The 23679-nt window shown below is 42.8% G+C and overlaps 1 protein-coding gene across 1 annotated transcript in view; it reads left to right on the top strand.

The window, feature by feature from the left end:
• Window positions 1-380: 380 nt before the first annotated feature.
• The window catches only part of NXN (nucleoredoxin), a 175181-nt gene continuing 151882 nt past the window's right edge, over window positions 381-23679 (top strand). Inside the window, exon 1 of the mRNA XM_075850402.1 lies at window positions 381-889. Coding sequence (XP_075706517.1) covers window positions 560-889 — 330 coding nt within the window. The 5' untranslated portion in view covers window positions 381-559. The remainder of the gene's footprint in view (window positions 890-23679) is intronic.

The raw sequence follows: 23679 nt of genomic DNA, 5'->3' as shown, positions 1-23679 counted from the left end.
GACCATGGCTCAAAATACACAGTAATTGTATATTGGTTTGCCTCTCCATGGTACGGCGGGATTACTAAATGGCTCCAATGTTGAATCTAACAAAATTCTATTGCATATTAAAATAGTGGTGAGCAGTCCTGGCAGCAGCAGATCTATGCTGAATTTTACAGAGGTCATGTGGTGGCAAATGAAAAAAAAAAAAATAAGGCGGGAGGTAGGCTGCTTAGGCTAGGAACACATTAGCATTGACAATACCAAATTGTGGGGACAAATATAAAAAAATTGTGACTGGAAATGAACGGTTTCCCTCACACTGAAAACAGGGGAGAATGTCCATACATGGCACCCAGGTGGCACTCTCACACAGCAGCCCGGTCTCCACCCCCTCCCTCTCTCTGCCCCTGTGCAGCCGGCTCCTTTTGCCGCAGCCAATCGGCTCAGTGCAGCCCTGACTCCGGCGCAGCTCGTGTGGCGCACACGGCTCATCCCCTCCCGGCCGCCGGGGAGCGCGTCTCTGAAGCCCGAACCAGCAGAGCATACGACACGGGGCCCCAGGCCGAGCCGCAGCATGTCGAGCCCCGGACAGAAAGGGGAGAAGCGGGGGGAGGACACCGGGCTGCTGCTGGACCTGCTAGGGGAGAAGCTGGTGACGGCGGAGCGGGAGGAGGTAGACGTGCAGTCTCTGGGCTCCCGAGTGTCTCTCATCGGGCTGCTCTTCGGCTGCGGGATGAGCGCTCCCTGCTTGCAGCTGCTGCCCAGCCTCAGCGACTTCTACTGCAAGACCCGAGACCGCCTGGAGGTCGTATTCATCTCTTCGGACCCCGACCAGAAGAAATGGCAGCTCTTCCTCAAGGACATGCCCTGGCTGGCACTGCCGTACCAGGAGAAGCATAAGAAGGTGAGGGGGGAGGGCAATGTTGCCCTGTGTATTGTTACCTACGTAGGAGCGCAGACCCTGCCCGACCGTGTACACTTGTAGGTTGTAGCCATGGCAAACCGCAGTGTGCCACTGTGTGTGTATAGTGTGCGACTGTGTGTGTATAGTGTGCACTGTGCAGCTCTTCTCGGGCTGCCACCCTAATTAAGCCAATGGCCCTGGCATCGCATGCCTGTGAGTTATTGCAGTGACAGATCACTGATGGGTTGGTAAAGCGGTCTTTGCCATGCCTCATTATGTATTTCTATGCAGTGGTTGTGATGTGGACAGTATATACTAGTAGACGCCAGTGTCATGGAGTCCTGGTACCAATCCTTCAAGCATGTCATTCCAATGGTCACTTTTTCATCCATGACTTGATTGCATTGTACTGTTGCATGTGTTGTGCACCAACAATATTCTTATGGTTCAGCTGCTTATGTCACCCAGTGGCATAGCTGAAGGCATCGCAGTTGAGACTGAAGCCTGGGGAGCCCATGGCCCCCCGCATCGTGTCTGTCCACAGTTACTGTGGCCTATGTAGTACACGCCATGGGTCCTTGTTACTACAGCAACCGTATACATACCCTCCTCGCTGAGCCAAGCCATCTTTAGGAGCAGCGCTGAGGCATTGTACATGCGGCGTATACAACATTGTGACGCTGAATGGAGTCAGGATCCAGCGCTGCGCTTGAAGAGGATCCGATTAAGGATACTTCTTGGGCCTTGTATCTAAGCCTATCATGTGGTATACCATCTGCTGGGGCCATGTATCTAATCCTGTCATGTGTGATACGGTCTGCTGAGCCGCTGTATATATATATTATGTTTTTGGAGGCGAAACATATCAAGGGCACAAGCCCCAAGACATAATTTTTAGACCCTTGACTGCTAGTGTTGCTTCGATGGGTCACTTAAGAGACCCAGCAATGCAGCTCAAAGTTACGGGTGTGGGCGTTGGCCATGAAGAGAAATGGGGAGGGAGGTAAGAAGAACTTATTCACCGGGCCCATGAGCTTTTAGCTATACCCCTGATGTCAACACCTGCCCATGGAACAGTAAGTCCCCATGTACACAAACTTATTTTTGCGGCCGCAATTCACCTGCAAGTCTGTGGGTGAATTGCGGTCCCATTCATTTCTACGGTCCGCGCATTGCCCAGGAGCCTGGACTGCAAATAGATTACAGCCGTATTTTGCAGTCCAGGCTCCTAGAAATGAATGCACACGGCCATGTGCACGGCCTGCGATTTGCGGACGGCCCACGGGTGACACCCCGCCGCCATCCGAGCCGCAAATCACGGCCATGCACACCACTACGGTCGTGTGCATGAGGCCTAACGGTATAGAAACTGACTTCGGTGTCACCAGGCTTCTATGCTTGAGGTGCCACAAGAGAATAGTGAAAGTGTAAAGTGAGTGGTGTAGAGGTGTGATGGCATAGCAGACTGTTGTAATCTCTCTAGATGGACCTACTATTTATCACAGTGTCATATCATGATATACAGTGGCAGGTGGCATCACTGCTGATTAGTTGATGGCATCATGGCAATTTTTGGCACAAGGGCTGGTGATAGAGTGGTTGTCATGATTCTTAGAACATAATTATAAATAAACTTTCCACAAAAAAGCTAAATGTAGCTTATGTAGACTTATGTTTACAGTAACATTATGGTTTGTTTTTTTACATAAATATAATATACCATGATCTGTTTTGTTACCTAAAAACAGATCTCATTCACTTATAATGGGTCCGCCAAGTTAATACACACACACACACACACACACACACACTTAGATAATGGTGCGTATTTTGCTGTGTTTTTCACAATGCACGGAGATGTGACATCTCTGAAAAACGCAACAATTCTGTCCAAATTACGTACCGCAGGTCAATTTCTGTACAGAAATTTTATGCAGTGTGTGGATGACGTTTGATAAATCTCATCCACTATGCTGCTACTGTGTTCTGCTGCGTTTTTTCCGTCCACAATTCGGAACGGAAAAAACGCAGCAATTCCGCAGTTTGTGGACGAGCCCTAAGCCTGAGCGAGACACAACTAATGACGTTTTGTGCATAGGTCCGGAATCCATAGCTGGACAGAGAAATACTGCATGCAATGTTCTTCTGTTCGGCAAAGGTAGACATCTGACTTTAAACCGATGCAACTGATGCCACAAATAATTCCATAGGAAAGCGTGGGATCAGTTCTGGCATCAGTTTATGTACCACGCTGGATATATGGGAAAGGAGCCTAACAGAAGATGTGACAATTACCTTGCGTTCTCTGAATAAGGCGGTGTTCACATCACCGTTCGTTTCCGCTGAGGGGTTCAGTCGGAGAATGCCGTTGGGTTAACCCCTCAATGGAAAGGCAAACGGAAACCTTAGCTTCCATTTCCCTCACGATTGAACTCAATGGTGACGGAAACCCAGCTAATGGCTTCCGTTTGTCACCGTTGTGATAGCACAGTCAACTGCATTTTCTTCCTGGGCGGCTTTTAGCTGCTCGCAAGAAAAAAATGGGGCATGTCCTTTCTTACCGGGGTTTCACCTCTGACCTATTGAAATCGATGGGAGGCAGAAAAAACCCGCGGCACTATTTGCCGAGCGTTTTTCGTTGCATTCTTTGCCGGCGGTCCTCAATGGCCATGACACCATGAAAACTGCGGCAAAAAAAGCACAGGCCAAAATCTCTTTTAACCCCTTCCCGACATTTGACGTACATGTACGTCATGGAAAGCATTGACTTCCCGCAAAATGCCGTACATGTACGTCAAACGTTTGGCACCGGCTCAGAAGCTGAGTCGGTGCCATCATCGTCGGATCTCAGCTGTATCTTACAGCTGACATCCGACTGTAACGGCGGGGACCGAAATTAGCTTCGATCCCCGCCATTAACCCCTTAAGTGCAGCGCTCAAACGCGATCGCTGCACTTAAGGTGTTTGCAGCTCATCGGAGCCCCAGCAATGAAATTGCCGGGGTTCCGGTGGCTGCAATGGCAACCGGAGGCCTAATACTGGCCTCCCGGTCTGCCTAGCACCGAAGCCGGTCAGGATCCGCCCGGCGGCGGAGCCTGATCGGCTTCCGTAGCTGCCGGCAAGATGGCGCCGGGTCAGGAGCTGATCCGGCGTCATCAGCGGTGGAGGTCAGCTGTACTGTACAGCTGACATCCACCTGTAACGGCAGGAACCGGAGCTAGCTCCGATCCCTGCCATTAACCCCTTCGATGCAGCAATCGAAAGCGATTGCTGCATCGTAGCGGTTACTAGCAGATCGCCAGCCCTGACAGGCAATCGGGACTGGCGACTGCTGTTATGGCAACAGGAGACACAATGGTCTCCTGCTCTGCCATTACGGAAGCCGATTTAGGCCCCGCCGGGAGGCGAAGCCTAAACGGCTTGCTGTCAGTGAATGACTGACAGATCTAATACATTGCACTACATAGGTAGTGCAATGTATTAGAAAAAAAAAAATCTGACCGTTGGACCTTCAAGTCCCCTAGTGGGACTTGAGAAAAAGTGTAAAAAAAAGTGCAAAAAATAAAAGTTTGAAAACAGTAAAAGTTTCAAGTAATCAAATAAAACACATTCCCCCTTTTACTCTTATCAAGTCCTTTATTATTGAAAAATAATAATAAACCATATGTATTTGGTATCGCCACGACCGTAACGACTGGAGGTATCAAAATATTATATTATTTATTGCACGCGGTGAACAGCGTAAAAAAAACCCGTAAAAAACGTTACCAGAGTTTCTGTTTTTTGGTCACTTTGCCCTACAAATATTACAATAAAAAGTGATCAAAAAGTCGCACGTATCCAAAAATGGTACCTATAAAAACTATTGCTCGTCCCGCAAAAAACAAGCCCTCATACACGTCCGTCGACAAAAAAATTAAAAAGTTATGGTTCTCACAACTTGGCGACAGAAAATATACATTCTTTTTACAAAAGTAATTTTATTGTGCAAAAAGTTGTAAAACATAAAAAAGTCCTATAAATTAGGTATCGCCGGAATCGTACTGACCCGCAGAATAAAGTTAACATGTAGTTTATAATGCGTGGTGAACGCTGTATAAAAAAAACAAAAAAAGCTGTGCCAGAATTGCGTTTTTTTGTTTACCTGGCATCCCAAAAAATAGGATAAAAGGTGATCAAAAAGTACCAATGGTACCAATAATAACTACAGCTCGTCCCGCAACAAACCAGCCCTCATACCGCTACGTCTATGAAAAATAAAATTAGTTATGGCTCCAATAAGTCAGGAAATAAAAAAATATGCAGTTGTGCCCGAGGGGAACATTTCTTCTGTTTCAAGAGGCGATTTATCAAGGACCTAAAATTAGGGAACCACGAAGGGGAGGGCCCAAACATATCCGCTGGAAGCGACGGTGCCCGTATTATACCAGGACAACACTTCCCAGCAAAATTCCCCAAACTACAAAGGAGCGGGGTGCGGACCAAAAGGGGGATAAGAAATGACACCATTTATCAGTGTGACACCGGCCTGTGCAGAAAGGATTGCTTCACAGCTTAACACACATCTATGGATTATTTTTATTTTTTTATACCACCTGACTATGCCCCTTATATACTCCGCCCCGCTTACATGTACCCCCACATTATAAAACACCAGCAATACTCAAACAAATATAGTACCAAGCAAAATCCGCTCTCCAAAAGCCAAATGGTGCTCCCTCGGCCCTGAACCCTACAGCGTCCCCAAACAGCAGTTTCCTTCAACATATATGGCATCGTCATACCCGGGAGAACCCTTTTAACAATTTTTGGGGTGTGTGTCTCCAGCGTCATAAGCTGGGCATGACATATTTGCCACTGAATGGCATATCTAGGGAAAAATATAAATTTTTAATTTGCACCATCCGCAGCGCATTCATTTATGGAAAAGACCTGTGGGGTGAAAATGCTCACTACACCCCTTAATTAATGCCTTGAGGGGTGCAGTTCCATAGTGGGGGTCACTTATCGGGTTTCTTTTTATTATTTCACATCTGAGCCTCTGCAGTTGTGAACCAATACTTTGTAAATCGCCAAATTAGGCCTCCACTCCGCATGGTAATCTTCACTCCTGAGCCCTGTCATATTTCCAGACAAAAGATTAGGGTCACATGTAGGGTGTTTCTAAAACCGGGAAACACCGCATAATAATTAGAGAGCTGTCTTGTTATGGTGGCACAAGCCGGGCACCACATATTGGCATATCTATGGAAAAAAAAACCATTTTCACTCTGCAACATTGAGCGCACACTAATTTCTACAAAACACCTGCAGGGTTAAAATGCTTACTACACCCCTTGGTAAATGCATTGAGGGGTGTAGTTTCCAAAATGGGGTCACTTCTGGGGGGTTTCCACTGTTTTGGGCCCACAGGTGCCCAGAAACCAATCCAGCAACATCTGCACTCCAAATGGCGGTCCTTCCCATCTGAGCCCTGCGGTTTGCCCAAACAGCAGTTTATGACCACATATGGGGTATTGCCGTACTCGGGAGAAATAGCTTTACAAATGTTGGGTTCTTTTTTTCCTTTATTTGTTGAGAAAATGAAAAAATTTGCGCTAAAGCTACGTCTTATTGAAGAAAAAGGACTGTTTTTATTTTCACTGCCTAATTCTAATAAATTCTATGAAACATCTGTGGGGTCAAAATGCTCACTACACCCCTAGATGCATTCCTCAAGAGGTGTAGTTTCCTAAATGGAGTCCCTTTTTGGGCGTTTTCATTGTTTTTTCCCCTCAGGGGCTTTGCAAATGTGACCTGGCCTCCGCAAATCATTCCTGCTAAATGTGATCTCAAAAAGTCAAATAGTGCTCTTTCCCTTCTAAGCCCTGCCGTGTGTCCAAACAGCCGTTTATTACCACATGTGGGGTATTGTTTTACTCGGGAGAAATTGCTTTACAAATTTTGTGGTGCTTTTTCTCCTTCAGTCCTTCTGGAAATGAGAAAAAATTAGCTAAACCTACATTTTCTTTGAAAAAATGTAGATTATTATTTTCAGGGCCTACTTCCAATAATTTCTGCAAAAAAACTGTGGTGTCAAATCGCTCACTATACTCCTAGATAATTTCCTCAATGGGTGTAGTTTCCAAAATGGGGTCACTTGTGGGGGGTTTCCACTGTTTTATCCCCTCAGGGGCTTTGTAAATGTGACATGGCCTCTGCAAACCATTCCTGCTAAATTTGAGTTCCAAAAGCCAAATGGCGCTCTTTCCCTTCTCAGCCTCGCCGTGTGTCCAAACAGCTGTTTATTACCACATGTGGGGTATTGTTTTACTCGGGAGAAATTTCTTTACAAATTTTATGGTGCTTTTTCTCCTTTAGTCCTTGTGGAAATGAAAAAAAATTAGCTAAACCTACATTTTATTTGAAAAAATGTAGATTTTCATTTTCACAGCCTACTTGCAAAAATTTCTGCAAAAAACCTGTGGGGTCAAAATGCTCACTATACCCCTAGATAATTTCCTCAAGGGGTATAGTTTCCAAAATGGGGTCACTTGTTTGGGGTTTCCACTGTTTTGTCACCTCAGGGGCTTTGTAAATGCGACATGTCCTCCGCAAACCATTCCTGCTAAATGTGAACTCCAAAAGCCAAATAGCGCTCTTTCCCTTCTCAGCCACGCCGTGTCTCCAAACAACCGTTTATTACCACATGTGAGGTATTGTTTTACTCGGGAGAAATTGCTTTACAAATTTTGCGGTGCTTTTTCTCCTTTAGTCCTTGTGGAAATGAGAAAAAAAATCGCTAAACCTACATTTTCTTTGAAGAAATGTTGATTTTAATTTTCACGGCCTATAATTTCTGTAAAAAACCTGTGCGGTCAAAATGCTCACTACACCCCTAGATAATTTCCTTGAGGTGTCTAGTTTCCCAGATGGGGTCACTTTTGGGGGATTTTGACTGTTTTGGCACCGCAAGAGCCCTTCAAACCTGACATGGTGCCTAAAATATATTTTAACAAAAATAAGGCCCCAAAATCCACTAGGTGATCCTTTGCTTCTGAGGCCGGTGCTTCAGTCCAGTAGCACGCTACGGCCACATGTGGGATATTTCCTAAAACTGCAGAAACTGGGCAACAAATATTGAGTTGCATTTCTCTGGTAAAACCTTCTGTGTTATAAAAAAAATTGTATTAAAAATGTATTTCTGCAGAAAAATATGAAATTTGTAAATTTCACCTCTACTTTGCTTTAATTCCTGTGAAATGTGTAAAGGGTTAAGACATTTTCTAAATGCTGTTTTGAATACTTTGAGGGGTGAAGTTTTTAAAATGGGGTGACTTTTTTGGGGTTTCTAATATATAAGGCCCTCAAAACCACTTCACAACTGAACTGCCCCCTGTAAAAATGTCCTTTTGAAATTTTCTTGAAAATGTGAGAAATTGCTGCTAAAGTTCTAAGCCTTGTGAGGTCATAGAAAAATAAAAGGATGTTCAAAAAACGATGCCAATCTAAAGTAGACATATGGGTGATGTTAATTAGCAACAATTTTGTGTGGTATAACTGCCTGTCTTACAAGCAGATACATTTAAATTGAGAAAAATGCTAATTTTTGCAATTTTTCGCTAATTTTTGGTGTTTTTCACAATTAAATACTGAACATATCGAGCAAATTTTGCCAGTAACATAAAGTCCAATGTGTCACGAGAAAACAATCTCAGAATCGCTTGGATAGGTGAAAGCATTCCGGAGTTATTACCACATAAAGTGACACATGTCAGATTTGAAAAATGAGGCTCTGTCAGGAAGGTCAAAAGTGGCTAAAGAGGGAAGGGGTTAAAATTCCTAAAGGAATTTTGAGGCAGATTTTTTTTTGCCTGCAAAACACACTAGAACTTACAGAAATAAAAACGGCTAACCCCTTATCTAAAATGGCTAACACCAGCTTAGGCAGAACTCACACTGCGTTTGCAGGGTCCACAAGGCGTATGCGCAGGAAAGCTCCTGGCGCATATGCCAAATGTATCCATTTAGAGACATCCAACAAAAAACACATACCACACGGTAGGTATACTGCTCTCTAACATGTGTAATATAAGTCTGTACAGCTTGGCGGACAGTGGGATGTATGATTTTGCTTACAGAGTTTTTCCTTTCCCTGACAAATGGGAAGTTACTTTTCCTTATGTGTATTTAGCAGATCATCACTCCTCTCGAGACCTCACAACACGACGTATGAGGAATTTTCTTCTACATCCTCTAATAATTATTTTTTTCCCCCTCTGACATGTGAGGAATTGGTGATGTATTTTCTACATCGTTCCCCCCACAATACGGCTACATGATTTAGAATGGTGAGAAATCGGAATAGAATTGCAGTCTGAGGGAATAAAAACAAAACGTAATTTGCAGGGCAGTATAAATTGTGGTAATATTAATTGCCTATTTTGGTGTACTTAGAATTTAAAGTTAGTCCTTGGGGTCCGGCAGTGTTTGGAAGAAGAAGCATATGCATTTCAGGGCACGGTCACCACTGACAGTTACAATACGCAGGATGCTGAATAAGGCCTGTTTCCACATCTCATTTATGTCATCATCTGTATATTTGTCATATAGAACTTGAAAAAAATAGTTCATATCCTCGGGATCGCTAAGATCCCATGTGACGTTGGCTTCAATGTGGTTGAATATTTATACAGTCTGCTTTTTAATGGTGGGAGTTGGTAAATAACCAATTTAGTACTTATTCTGTGACTGAGCAAGGACGATCTAATCTTATTACTTCTAGAATTAGCAAATCAATTTTTAACTGATGTAAGTGAATGGGGGGGGGGGGTATTAAAACACTAGTATCATGCAATTTATTTATAAAGCAAGTCCTAAATTTTAGGTGAACGTATCGCTCCCTTTTCAGTTTTTACATACAGTGCTCTGAAAAAGTATTTGCCCCTCCCCTGATTTCTCCTATTTTTGCCTTTTTTTTTTTTTTTTTTGTGTGTCATATTTAGATGTTTGAGATCACCAAACAAATTTTAATATAAGATAAATACAACACAAGTAAATACAAAATACAGTTTTCACGTGATCATTCCTTTTAACCCCTTAATGACCAGGCCATTTTGCGCGTTAATGACCAAGGATTATTTTTTGTTTTTTCATGGTCGCATTCCAAGAGTCGTAACTTTTTTTTATTCCGTCGACATAGCCGTATAAGGGCTTTTTTTTGCAGGACGGGTTGTATTTTGTAATGGCACCATTTTTAGATGCTTATAATATATCGATTTAACTTTTATTAACTTTATTTTAGGTGAGAATTGAAAATAAGCAGCTATTCCAACATTAATTTTCACGTTCTAAATTTACGCCGTTTACTATGCAGCATAAATCACATGTTAATTTTATTCTATGGGTCGGCACGATTAAGGGGATACCAAATATGTAAAGGTTTTATATGTTTTCCTACGTTTGCACAATAAAAACCCTTTTAGAAAAAAAAAAATCTTGGTTTATGCATCGCAGCATTCCAAGTAGGGATGCACGATGCATCGAAACTTCGATACTGTTTCGATACTCTGCATCCCCAAACGGTTCGATACCGTTATTTCCTGTATTTCGATACTTACCTGCGCAGCCGCACAGCTAAGTATAGTAATACATGAATGTATGAGAGCGGGGCTGTGGCTGTGTAATTCAGCCATTGCCCCGCTCCTGAGTCCTGATAACATGTGCGCACTGTCAGGATGAAGTGATGCGACCGGCGCTGCACTAATGAGCGGCGGCACTGAAGACAGAACATGGCGGGCGCACTACAAAACACCCCCATGTTCTGTCTTCAGTGCCTGAACCGCCGCTCATTAGTGCAGCACCGGCCGAATCACCTCATGCTGACCGCGCACGCACTTCCTGTCAGGAGCGGGGCAATGGCTATATTACACAGCCGCAGCCCCGCTCTATAACGGCGGAGATCAGAGAAACCTCTCATCTCCGCCGCTATTCCCCTGAATGCTGCCATCAAAGCGGACTGCAGCATTCAGGAGAAAATGAGAAGGGGGGATGCCCATGGATCGCATCACAGGGAATTCCTGTGACGCGATCGAGGGCCATACCATATATGGGCGGACAGCTCAGGGTCTATTGACGGACCCCAGGACTGTCTTACCATATTTCCTGTTGTTAGGGCATACTGAGGTATGTCCTAACAACTGCCTTCGTACTATCCGTCCACAGGCTAATGTACTGGCATATATCTGATATATGTCAGTACATTAAAGTTTAAAAACAAAGTAATGTTAAATTAAAAAAAAAAAATACACATGCACCTTTTTACAATAAACATTAACCTCTTCCCGCGCCGCAATAGTACGTCCTGCAGAGGGGTTAGTTCCCGCATCCAGACGTACTATTGCGGAGTAGTTCCCGGCGCACACTGTCCGTCCGGGAACCGGGAGGTCAGCTGTCCCTGACAGCTGGCACTCCAGCCTTGCCGGTCAGCGGACCATCGCCGCTGATTTCGGCAATTAACCCCATAAATGCGGCGACGGATTGCCGTCGCCGCATTTAAGAGGTTTGAAGCACATAGGCAGCCTCCACGAAGTGATCGTGGGGGCTATCGATGCTTGTCGTGGCAATCGGAGGTCAGACAATGACCTCCGGGTTGCCATGTACGGAAGCCTCGGAGGAGCAGCCTCCGGCCGCTCCTCCGAGACTTCCTGTCAGTGTGACTGTCACGTCACAATGACAGTTGGAGTGCATTACACTACGTGTGTAGTGTAATGTATTCCAGCAGCGATCAAAGCTGCAAGACTAAGTGTCCCCTAGTGGGACAAGTGAAAAAAGTAAAAAAAAGAATAAAAATGTTTTAAAAAAAAGTGTAAAAATAAAAGTTATAAGTGATATAAACAAACACTTCATTTTTTTCCTATAATAAGTCTTTCATTATAGGAAAAAAATGAACACGTTAAAAAAAGTACACATATCTGGTATCACCGCGTTCGTAACGACCCCAGCTATAAAACTATGTTATTTTTCCCGCACGGTGAACACCGTGAAAAAAATCAATAAAAAACTACACCAGAATCGCTATTTTTTGGTCACCACCCCTCCCAAAATAGAGAATAAAAAGTGATCAAAAAGTCGCATGTACTCGAAAATAATACCGATAAAAACTACAACCCGTCCCGCAAAAAACAAGCCCTTACACCGCTTTTTTGACTGAAAAAAAAAAAGTTATGGCTCTCAGAATATGGTGACACAGAAAATAAATAATTTTATACAAAAGTGATTTTATTGCGCAAACGGTGCAAAACATAAAAAAAACCTATATACATATGGTATCGCCGTATTTGTACCGACCCGCAGAATAAAATATAATCGTCATTTATAGTGCACGGTGAACGCCGCAAAAAATAAACTAAAAAACATTGTCAGAATTGCTTGTTTTTGGTCACCCGGCTTGCAAAAAAATGTAATAAAAAGTGATCAAAAAAATCACATGTACCCCAAAATGGTACCAATGATATCTACAGATTGTCCCGCAACAAATAAGCCCTCACGCAGCTCCGGTGGTGAAAAAAATAAAGAAGTTCTGGCTCCCAGGAATATGGCGATGCAAAATGTGCAGAGCGTTCTAAAAGCGGATAAGATCGGGCATCATTTATCAGTGCAACACCGGCCACATATCTATGAATTATTATTTATTTACCGCATTTTTATACCCTCTTATTATCCCCTGATGTACTCCGCACAGATTACATATGCCCCCACATTATAAACTGAAATACCACCAAAACCCCAAACAGAACAACTACCAAGCAAAATCTGCGCTCCAAAGTCAAAATGGCGCTCCCTCCCTTCTGAGCCTTGCAGCGTGCCCAAGCAGCAGTTTGCACAAACTGGGCACAACATATTATGCACTAAAATGGCACATCAGTGCAAAATTTTAATATTCACACCATCCGCTGTGCATTAACCCCTTTGAGCACTATGACTTAATAGCACGTCATGGTGCGGGGGTGATGTATGGAGCCGGCTCACGTGCTGAGCCCGCTCCATACGCTGCGGGCATCGGCTGTGTATTAGAGCTGACACCCAGGACTAAGGGACAGGAACAGCGATCGTGCGGTTACAGAAGCCTGTAAAAATAACAATATACTTCAATACATTAGTATCGCAGCATATTGTACCCGCGATCCAATGATAGCTGGTACAAGTCCCCTAAGGGGACTAATAAAATGTGTAGAAGAATTCAAGTTATTAGTAGTGAGAAAGAAAAAAAAGTTACAAAAAAAAACCTTTTCCCATTTTTCTTCAAAAGTAATGTCAAAAAATAAACAGAATTGATATCGCTACGTCCGTAAAAGGCCGAACTATTACAATATGCCATTATGTAACTCGCACGGTGAACACCGTAAAAAACGTAAATAATTTAAACCGTCAAAATCGCTGTAGTTTTCGTTTTTACCGCACGGCGAAAGCTGTAAAAACTAAAACCCCAAAAAATGGAATCAGATTTTTTTCCCTATATTACTATATTTTCCTATTTTTTTTACAGTTTCCCAGTACTTTTTATTTCACTTTAAATGGTATCAATAGAAACTACAATTCCTGCCGCAAGAAATAAGCCGTCACATCACTCTACTGACGGAAAAAGAAAAAAGTTATGGCTCTTGGAAGGCGGGCAGTGAAAAACGAAAATAAGAAAGCAAAAAATAGATCAGTCCTGAAAGGGTTAATTCATTTCTAATGAAAAAAATGTATGACCCCATGTGGGGTATTTCCGAACTCGGGAGAAATTGCTTTATAAAAATTGGTTGGTTGTTTCTCCTTTATCCCTTGTGAAAATGAGAAAATGCAACATTTTAGTGGAAAAAAATTGTGATATTAATTTTCTCCGCCTAATTCTAATAAATTCTGCAAAAGACCCGTGGAGTCTATATTCTCACTATACCCCTAGAAAAATTCCTTGAGGGGTGTTTCCAAAATGGGGTAACTTGGGGGGCTTCCACTGTTTTGGTCCCTCCAGGGCGTTGCAAAGGCGGCACCGAAAAACAATCCAGCAAAATCCGTGCTCCAAAATCCAAATGGCGCTACTTCCCTTCTGAGCGCTGCCATGGGTCCAATCAGCAGTTTATGACCACATATGGGGTATTGCCGTAATCAGGAGAAAATGCTTTACAAATGTTGTGGTTCTTTTTTCCTTTATTCCTTGTAAAAATGTAAAATTTCTATGCTTTTTCAGAAAAAAAGTTGATTTTCATTTTCACTGCCTAATTCCACTAAATTCTGCAAAAAACCTGTGTGGTCAAAATGCTAACTATACCCCTAGATAAATTCCTTGAGAGGTGTCGTTTCCAAAATGGGGTCACTTTTGGAGGGTTTTCCCTGTTTTGGTCTCCCCAGGGCGTTGCAAACGCGACATGGCACCGAAAACCAATCCAGCAAAATCCGTGCTCCAAAATCCAAATGGCACTCCTTCCCTTCTGAGCCCTGCTGTGGGTCCAATTAGCAGTTTATTACCACATATGGGATATTGCTGTAATCAGGAGACATTGCTTTACAAATGTTGGGGTGATTTTCTTCATTATTCCTCGTAAATATTAAAAATTTCTATGTTTTTAGATAAATTCCTTGAGGGGTGTAGTTTCCAAAATGGGGTAACTTTTGGGGTGTTTCCACTGTTTTGGCACCACAAGACCTCTTCAAACCTGACATGGTGCCTAAATATATTCTAAAAAAAAGGAGGCCCAAAATCCACTAGGTGCTCCTTCTCTTCTGAGGCCGGTGTTTCAGTCCATTACCACACTAGAGCCACATGTGGGATATTTCTAAAAACTGCAGAACCTGGGCAATAAATATTGAGTTGCATTTCTCTGGTAAAACCTTCTGTGTTAAAAAAAAAAAAAATGTATTAGAAATTAATTTCTGCAAAAAAAATAAAATTTGTAAATTTCACCTCTACTTTGCTTTAATTCCTGTGAAACGCCTAAAGGGTTAAAACACTTTGTGAATGCTGATTCGAATACCTTGAGGGGTGCAGTTTTCAAAATGGGGTGACTTCTGGGGATCTTCTAATATATAAGGCCCTCAAAGCCGCTTCAGACTGAACTGGTCCCTGAAAAAATAGCCTTTTGAAATTTTCTTTAAAATATGAGAAATTGCTGCTAAAGTTATAAACCTTGTAACGTCCTAGAAAAATAAAAGGATGTTCAAAAAACGATGCAAACATAAAGTAGACATATGGGAAATGTTAACTAGAGACTATTTTGCGTGGTATTACGATCTATTTTACAAGCAGATACGTTTAAATTTAGAAAAATGCTAATTTTTGCTAATTTTTTCTAAATTGTGGTGTTTTTCAGAAATAAATACCAAAATTATCGACAAAATTTTTTCACTAACAAAGTACAACATGTCACGAGAAAACAATCTCAGACTCGCTTGGATAGGTAAAAGCATTCCAACGTTATTACCACATAAAGTAACACATCTCAGATTTGAAAAAATCGGCTGTACCACAAGGCCAAAACAGGCTGGGTCCTGAAGGGGTTAAAATAAGTCTCAATACATAAAACATACACATTCAGTATTGGCGCGGCTGTAATAACCTGCACAACAATTTTTTTGCATCATTTATGATGTGTACGCTGTAAAAAAATAAAATAAACATTGCCTTCTTTCACTTATTAATGTGAGGCGCGAGGTGCGATGAATTTAACCTCCATGTTCTTCACATTATTAGTAATTAACCCCATCATGTACCTCACACATTAACCCATTATGACTGAGAAACATGATGGGATTAATTACTATTAGGCCTGACTTACACGAGCGTGTGCGCTTTGCGCACGCAAAAAACGCAGCATTTTGCGTGCGCAAAAGGCACTTAACAGCTGCGTGTGTCATCAGTGTATGATGCGCGGCTGCGAGATTTTCTCGCAGCCGCCATCATTTTGACACTCCGTTTGGATGTTTGTAAACAGAAAAGCACGTGGTGCTTTTCTGTTTACATTCTGAGAATGACAGCTGTTGCGCGAACCACGCAGTTCGCACGGAAGTGCTTCCGTGCGACCTGCGTGGTTTTCACACACTCATTGACTTCAATGTTACGCTCGTCTAAATGATGCCTTAATGTGAGGCACATTCAAAATTCATCACACCTCGCACCTCACATCAGAAAACGGAAGAACTTTTTTTCTTATTACTGTTGGCAAAGTATCGAAATTGGTATCGTAATCGCAATACTAAACGAAGTATCGGTATCGAAGTCCAAATTTATTTTTTATGGGAGGAATGGGAGAAAAGAGAGCATTTTGCCGTTGTTTTTTGCGCGTTTTTTTGGACGCCGTTCATCCAGCGGTATAATTAATGTGTTCATTTTATTGTTCAAGTCGTTACGATCGCGGGGATACCATATATGTGTATGTGTGATTTGTTTTGACACTTTTACTAAATAAAACCACAGTTTTATTTTATTTTGACTGTAAAAATCAAATTTTATTTAACTGCTTTACTTTTTTTTTTTTTGTCCCACCAGGGGACTTCACTATCCGATCTGCTGATCACATATATAATGCTTTGGTATACTTAGTATACCACAGCATTATTGCCTGTCAGTGTAAAACTGACAGGCAATCTATTAGGCCATGCCTCTGGCCTAACAGGCATTTACTGAAGACAGACCTGGGGGCCTTTGTTAGGCCCCCGGCTGCGATGGAAACCCGACGGCGCCCCGCGTTTTCTTTGCGGGGCGCCAATGTGGTGACAGAGGGAGCTCCCTCCCTCTGTCAAATAAATTAGACACCGCTGTCGCTATTGACAGCGGCATTTAATGGGTTCAGCTGCCAGAATCGGAGAGCACTTCGATTCCGGCAGTTGCGGCAGTGGCCAGGCTGTGTATAACAGCCGTGCTCCTGCCGCTGATCGCGTGTGTACACTGTCAGTACCCGCGCGATCAGAGGACGTATATATCCGTCGTCCTGTGCGAACTTGCAGCTGCAGAGGACGGATATATCCGTCCTCTGGCGTTAAGAGGTTAAAGGACATTTGGGAGTTGTCCTTTCACACTGAAGAATTTTTTGTGACCGTGCTGCTGTTTTCCTGAATATATCCTGTGTCCTTCAATGGAAAACCCCTTTAAAGTGGTGTAGCTAAACGTTTGACAAACTTCTGACATTACTGAAAGCCGATGTATCGGAGTACGGGCTCGTAGACTTTCTATTGAGTCCGTACACCTATACATTTATTTATGGAAAAAGACGAACAGATACGAAGCGGCTGAGTTTTCACACGAGCACTTCAGCTGCCTCGTTCTAGCGATTGGTGGGGGTCTCCGTGCTCGGACCCCCACCAATCCAAACGTTTGTGAAACGTTTAGCTACCCTTTAAGGATGAAGATTTATTCAAAACCCAGATCGCCTATGTTAAAAAGTAATTGCCCCCTTAACAACTTTTGCGATAGCTTGCAATGAGTTTTTTACATTGTTGTGGAGGAATTTTGGCCCACTCGTCTTTGCAGTTGTTTTAGAGGCTATGTAAACCTTAAAAATCTTTTTATTTTATTTATTTATTTTTTTATTTATTTTTTTATCAGTGTGATTGTTACAACTTTCAAATTACTTTTTATGAAAAATAATTTTTACTTTTTCACATACAGCTGCTTTGTATTCTGTACAGCACTGAAGGCTGTATCTGTCAGGTCAGTGGGACTGATGGGTTCAGTGTTAGCAGGTCATGCATGTCTCTGACGCGCAGGATCGAGCTGTTATCGATCACATCTAAGTTCATTACTTAGATGTGATTGATAACAGGTGTGATTTGATTAATAACAGGTGAATCCTGCATGGACCCGTTGTCACTGAACTCGCCAGTGCTTCTGGCCTGACGGATTTAGGTCTCAGCACTAGATCCAGCTCCTCTGTACACTAAAAGAGAGATTCTCCATAGAGAGAGAGATTTTTCTCTTTGAAAGGTGTACATAGCTCTTAAGGAAAGCTTACTCCTATGTTAATAATTCCTACAACGCTTTGCTTTTCTGACCTATCCTTTACTATTATATCACTAAAGTTGGTGTTAACTGCCTACAAATCGCTAAATGTGAAATTGTAGGCAAACTATAGTTATTCTTTATCTTTCAGCAGTGCACAATTCATATTGCTGGGTTCCGCTCAGTCTGTGCATGTATACTGAAAAGTATCCAAACCACAATGTGTCAGCAATTGCCTTATGACTGCCAACACTTTTTCAGGTATATCTGCTTTGTATTCTGTATACAGAGCAGCTGTATTGTGCGCTAAGACCTGAACCTGTCAGCTCCGCAAGACTGACGTATTCAGTGAAAACAGGTCCTGCGTGTAATCTATCATATCTAAGTTATGAACTTAGATGTGATCGATAGTAGCACGATTCACACGGGACTTGCTTACACTGGACCAGTCAGTGGCGCGGACCTGACAGACACAGGATTCAGCGCACAATACAGGTGCTCTGTATACAGAATACAAAGCAGCTGTATCTCAAAAAGTAAAAATTATTTTTAATAAAGAATTTTGAAAGTTGCACAAAACAAACTGATACATTTTTATAAAAAAAAATATATATATATATTTATTTAGATGATTGAGATTACCAAACTAATTTTAATATAAGATAAATACAACACAAGTAAACACAAAATGCAGTTTTCACATGATCATTCCTTTTATAGAGGTTTTTATAGATTTATTTCAAAGGTGTACACGGCCTTTAATTCAGCTACATTGGAGGGTGTTCCAGCATAACCTGCCTGTTTAAAGGCTACGTACACCTTTGAAAATGTTTTTTTTTGTATAAAAATGGCTATTCGTGTGTTAGGTGCAAAGTTCAAACTAGTTTTTATTATGTTTTTTTACTTTTTGCGATACAGCTGCTTTGTATTCTGTATACAGAGCAGCTGTATCTAGCGCTGAAACCTGTATCTGTCAGGTCAGTGGGACTGACGGACGGGTGCAGTGTTAGCGGGTCCTGCGTGTCTCTCACATGCAGGATCGAGCTGTTACCGATCACATCTAAAGCTTCGTTCACATCTGCGCTAGGGCTCCGTTCCGTCTGCGCTTTCCGTCGGAACGGAGCCCTGACTGACAAACGGAAGTCTATTACGCCATTGATTCCGTTCAAACGACGGAACCCTTGTATAACTGAGACAAACGGACACCATAGGGACCGGATCCGTCACCATTGAAATCAATGGTGATGGAAACGAAAACCTTTGGTTTCCGTTTGTGTCAGCCAGGGTCCCGTTCCGATGTAAAATCGGAATGGGACCTTGAAGCAGATGTGAACGAAGTCTAAGTTCATAACTTAGATGTGATTGATAGCAGGTGAATCCTGTGTATAAGAGACACGCAGCAGCCTCTGTCACTGAACCGTCAGTGCCGCTGACCTGACGGATTCAAGTCTCAGCGCACGACACAGCTTCTCTGTATACAGAACACAAAGCAGCTGTATCTCAAAAAGTTAAAATAATTTTTAATAAAAAGCAATTCGAAAGTTGTACCAAACACACTGATAGATATTTTTATTAAAAAACAAAAAACTTTTTCAAAGGTGTACATAGCGTTTATGGTCTTTCAGGACTTTGACTTTGCCACTCCATAACCTTTATTTATTTATTTATTCATTCAGAGGTGGACTTTCATGTGTGCTTTGGAACATAACCCAACTGCTTTAGGTCATGAACTGACGGGCAGACATTTTCCTTCAGGATTTTCTGATAGAGAGCAGAATTCATGGTTCCATCAATTTTGACAAGTCTTCCAGGTCATGCAGAAGCAAAGCAGCCGTAGACCATCACATTATTACCACCATGTTTGACTGTTGGTGTGATGTTCTTAAGGTGCAAAGCGTCGTTATCTTTGCGCCAGATGTAACGAGACAGACGTCTTCCAAAACGTTCCACCTCTGACTACTAGTCCACAGAATATTATCCCAAAAGTCTTGGGTGTCATCTAGATTTTGGCAGATGCAAGACGCGCCCTGTGATCTTTTTTTTGTCAGCAGTGATTTATGCCTTGCAACTCTCCCATGAATGCCATTTTTTGCCCAGTGTCTTTCTTATTGAGTAATCGTGTACATTGACCCTAAGGCCGGGTTCCCACGGGTCAGATACGCTGGGAAAAAGAAAGCGCAAGCGTATCAGACCTCGAACCCGCAACACAGTTTTTTTTAAATAAAACAACTTGTTAGAGGATTTAGAACTTTTTAAGTCTTTGTTTTTATTAAAATATTTTTTCACTTACGAGATACAGCTTCTATGTATCCCAGATACATAGAAGCTGTATCTCACTCTAAAACCCGAATCTGTCAGGACAGCGGGACTGGCAGCTTTGGTGACAGCGGGTCGGATCCATAGCTGTTATCGATCACATCTAAGCTTATAATTTCAGCATGCTTTTTTTTTTTATTTTTTTTATTTTTTTTTTTTCATGCTAAATATCCTGTTAATTTAATTCTTCAGGTTATTATGGTCTTGTAGATACTTAATATGCATAGGATTTCTGATTTTATGTAATTTATGGGCAATAAAGTGTATTTTATGCGAAATCATTTTATTTATTTTTTTAATCCCATGAGGGGATAACTTTTTTATTTTATTTATAACTTTGTTTTACTTGTAATGTATTAGCATACTTCTGTATGCCAATATGTTATACTGTTTCACCATGAGGGTCCTTTCACACGTTGCGTAAATACGGTGGTTTTCGGAACGGAATTCTTTGCGGGAAAATCCGCAGCAAATACATTCGCAGCAAAGTAGATGGGATAAAACAAATTTCATCCACACGCTCAGAAATTGACCTGCGGTGCAGAATTTTATCCCGCAGCATGTCAATAGCATTTGTGTAAATCCTGCTTATTTGTTGCGGGTTTTCCCCCATTGAATTAAATGGGGAGGTAAATCCTTCAACAAATAGCAGTTGTTGCGTTTTTTTGCGGCGGGTTCGCATATCTCATACTTACCCAGAAGTCTGTGTTCCTCCGCCAAGCGCGCCCTCCTGGGATGACGTTTCGTCCCATGTGACCCCTGCAGCCAGTCACAGGCTGTAGCGGCGATCACATATGATGAAACATCATCCCAGGTGGCCGGCCTGGATGACGTCAGAGGGCTGGCCCCCTGGGATGATGATTCATCCCATGTGACTGCTGCTGCAGCCAATCACAGGCTGCAGCGGTCTCCTGGGATGAAATGTCATGCTAGTAGGCCTGCTAAGTGCTGCAGTTTTTCGCAACAGACATTCCAGCCCCAAAAAAATTCACCACTTGGCGAGGTTTTACGCCCGGAATTCCCTGCAGCACACAGGGCAGATAGGGTGCGTGGTTTTATGCATCATATCCGCCCCGTGTTAATTCAGCCTGACACAGGCTGCTGTTAGGGCAGCGCATAGTGTGCCCTATCAGCAGGCTAGAATTACAGACAGCACTAGGGTTTTTTCTAGCTGACTGCAGAGGGTCCGCGTAGTTTGCAATCGCATCACGTTTTCCGGTTACGTGATTGAAGAGGAAAGTACCATTTGATCATGCCGCGGTCACGGACTGAGGCGATCAAAGGGTTAAGCAGCTGGGATCTGGGTTTTTCCTACCTTCACTGTATACAGGAGGCTGCTCTAAGTACAGGAGCTGTTAGTTACAGATCCTTCTTAGAGGATGAGCGCTCAAGAGCCTATTCTACAGTGATTCCAAATGTCCTCGCTGTAGCCTAAGGACCTGCACCGCCCGCCGTGAATACCAATTATGTTTAGCTTTTTTATTTTATTTTCATTGTATCATAAACCATTTTTGTGGGGCCAAAAAAGTGGGTTTTTAGGGGTATTTTTTAACTTGGAATTTTTTATTTATAAGCGTGTACTTTTTTTTTTTTTTTTAGTCCAACTATAGGACTATGCGATTGTTTAAACGCTTTTATCATAGACCGCAAGACTCAGGCGTAATACAGGTCAGTATAAAACTCAGACATTATATTAGAGACTTCACTGATATACTGATGTCTAGGTTCAATGTCCACTATTATTGCATAAATTCGCTGAAGGACATCTGTTAGAAATAGAGGTTAAAACTCACTTATAGGCCTCATGCAGACGACCGTATTTTTTCCCACCCGTAAATACTGGCGTAAATACGGGTCCGGTGTCACACGTATTCCACCCGTTTTGCACCAGTATTTACGAACCCGTGCCCGTAAATATGGGTCCGGTGTCACCCGTATTCCACCCGTATTTACGGGCACGTTTTTGGCGGCAAAATAGCACTGCACTAATCGGCAGCCCCTTCTCTCTATCAGTGCAGGATAGAGAGAAGGGACAGCCTTTTCTGTAATAAAAGTTAAAGAAATTCATACTTACCCGGCCGTTGTCTTGGTGACGCGTCCCTCTCTTCACATCCAGCCCGACATCCCTGGATGACGAGGCAGTCCATGTGACCGCTGCAGCCTGTGATTGGCTGCAGTGGTCACATGGCCTGAAACGTCATCCAGGACGTCGGGCCGGATGTCGAGAGGGACGCGTCACCAAGGCAACGGGCGGGAGACCGGACTGGAGGAAGCAGGAAGTTGTCGGTAAGTATGAAAGTCTTTTATTTTTATTTTTTACAGGTTTATACTGATCGGTAGTCACTGTCCAGGGTGCTGAAAGAGTTACTGCCGATCAGTTAACTCTTTCAGCTCCCTGGACAGTGACTATTTACTGACGTCGCTTAGCAACGCTGCCGTAATGACGGGTGCACACATGTAGCCACCCGTCATTACGAGAGCTCCATAGACTTCTATGGACTGTCCGTGCCGTTATTACGGCCTGAAATAGGACATGTTCTATCTTTTTCAACGGCACGGGCACCTTCCCGTGAGAAAACGGGAAGGCACCCGTCGCCAATAGAAGTCTATGAGCCAGTTATTACGGGTCGTAATTACGACCCGTAATAACGGGAGTTTTTACGGTCGTGTGCATGAGGCCTAAATTGTATTTTTTAAAAGCTATAGTCCCAGCTATGTTATAAATAAGAATTTGCCAACCTGTGAGCCTCTCTAGGGATATCTTTAGTAAAGAATTAGTGCTTCTAGGAGCACTGCTATCAGTCAGCCTGTATAATAGCCCTCACTGTCTTGTGTTCAGAGGCATAAGCCAATGCTAACTGCAGACCCTAATCATTTCCCCTATTGACTCAGCGTTGGCGAATAGACCAGGGTCTTATAGGCATTGGCTGAAGGCAGACCTGGGGGCCTTTGCAAGAGCCCCCGGCTGCCATAAAACCATTAGCACCACGTGATCACATTGCGGGTTTGTTGATGGGGTGACAGAGGGAGCCCCCTCCATCTAAAAACACTAAGATGCCGTGGTCGCTATTGACCGTGGTATCTAAGAGGTTAAATTACGTATATAAAAGCTGGTTGAGAACAAAAAGGCGCTACATAAGGTGAGCACGTCAGTTTAGCAATGGCTTTCTCTGGGGGTTGTGCATGGATAGGCATAACCCTATTGCAGAGCCAGTTGGTTAGGAAGGATGCTGCCGGTGCCGTAATCCATGGAGCGTCAGGTGCCAACCTCGCCAGGGAGTAAATGCAGGTAGGTAAAAGCAATGGTTAACAGGTGGGATCCACTGGTAAAAAGAGACACCATCCAGGCGCGATACTTCCACGAGTCCAACACGTTTTTGAAAAAAGAGAGCGGGTCTCTTGAAGTACCTCAAGAGACCCTCTCTCTTTTTTTTTTTTACATACATTTTATTATGATCTATTGTTTTAGACAATAATTTTATTTTTTTTTCAAAAACGTGTTGGACTCGTGGAAGTA

This window comes from Rhinoderma darwinii, chromosome 2 (assembly GCF_050947455.1).
Source record: "Rhinoderma darwinii isolate aRhiDar2 chromosome 2, aRhiDar2.hap1, whole genome shotgun sequence".
Lineage (NCBI taxonomy): Eukaryota > Metazoa > Chordata > Amphibia > Anura > Rhinodermatidae > Rhinoderma > Rhinoderma darwinii.
Note: the sequence above shows the minus strand (reverse complement) of the source record. Positions and strands in the feature narration are given on the sequence as shown.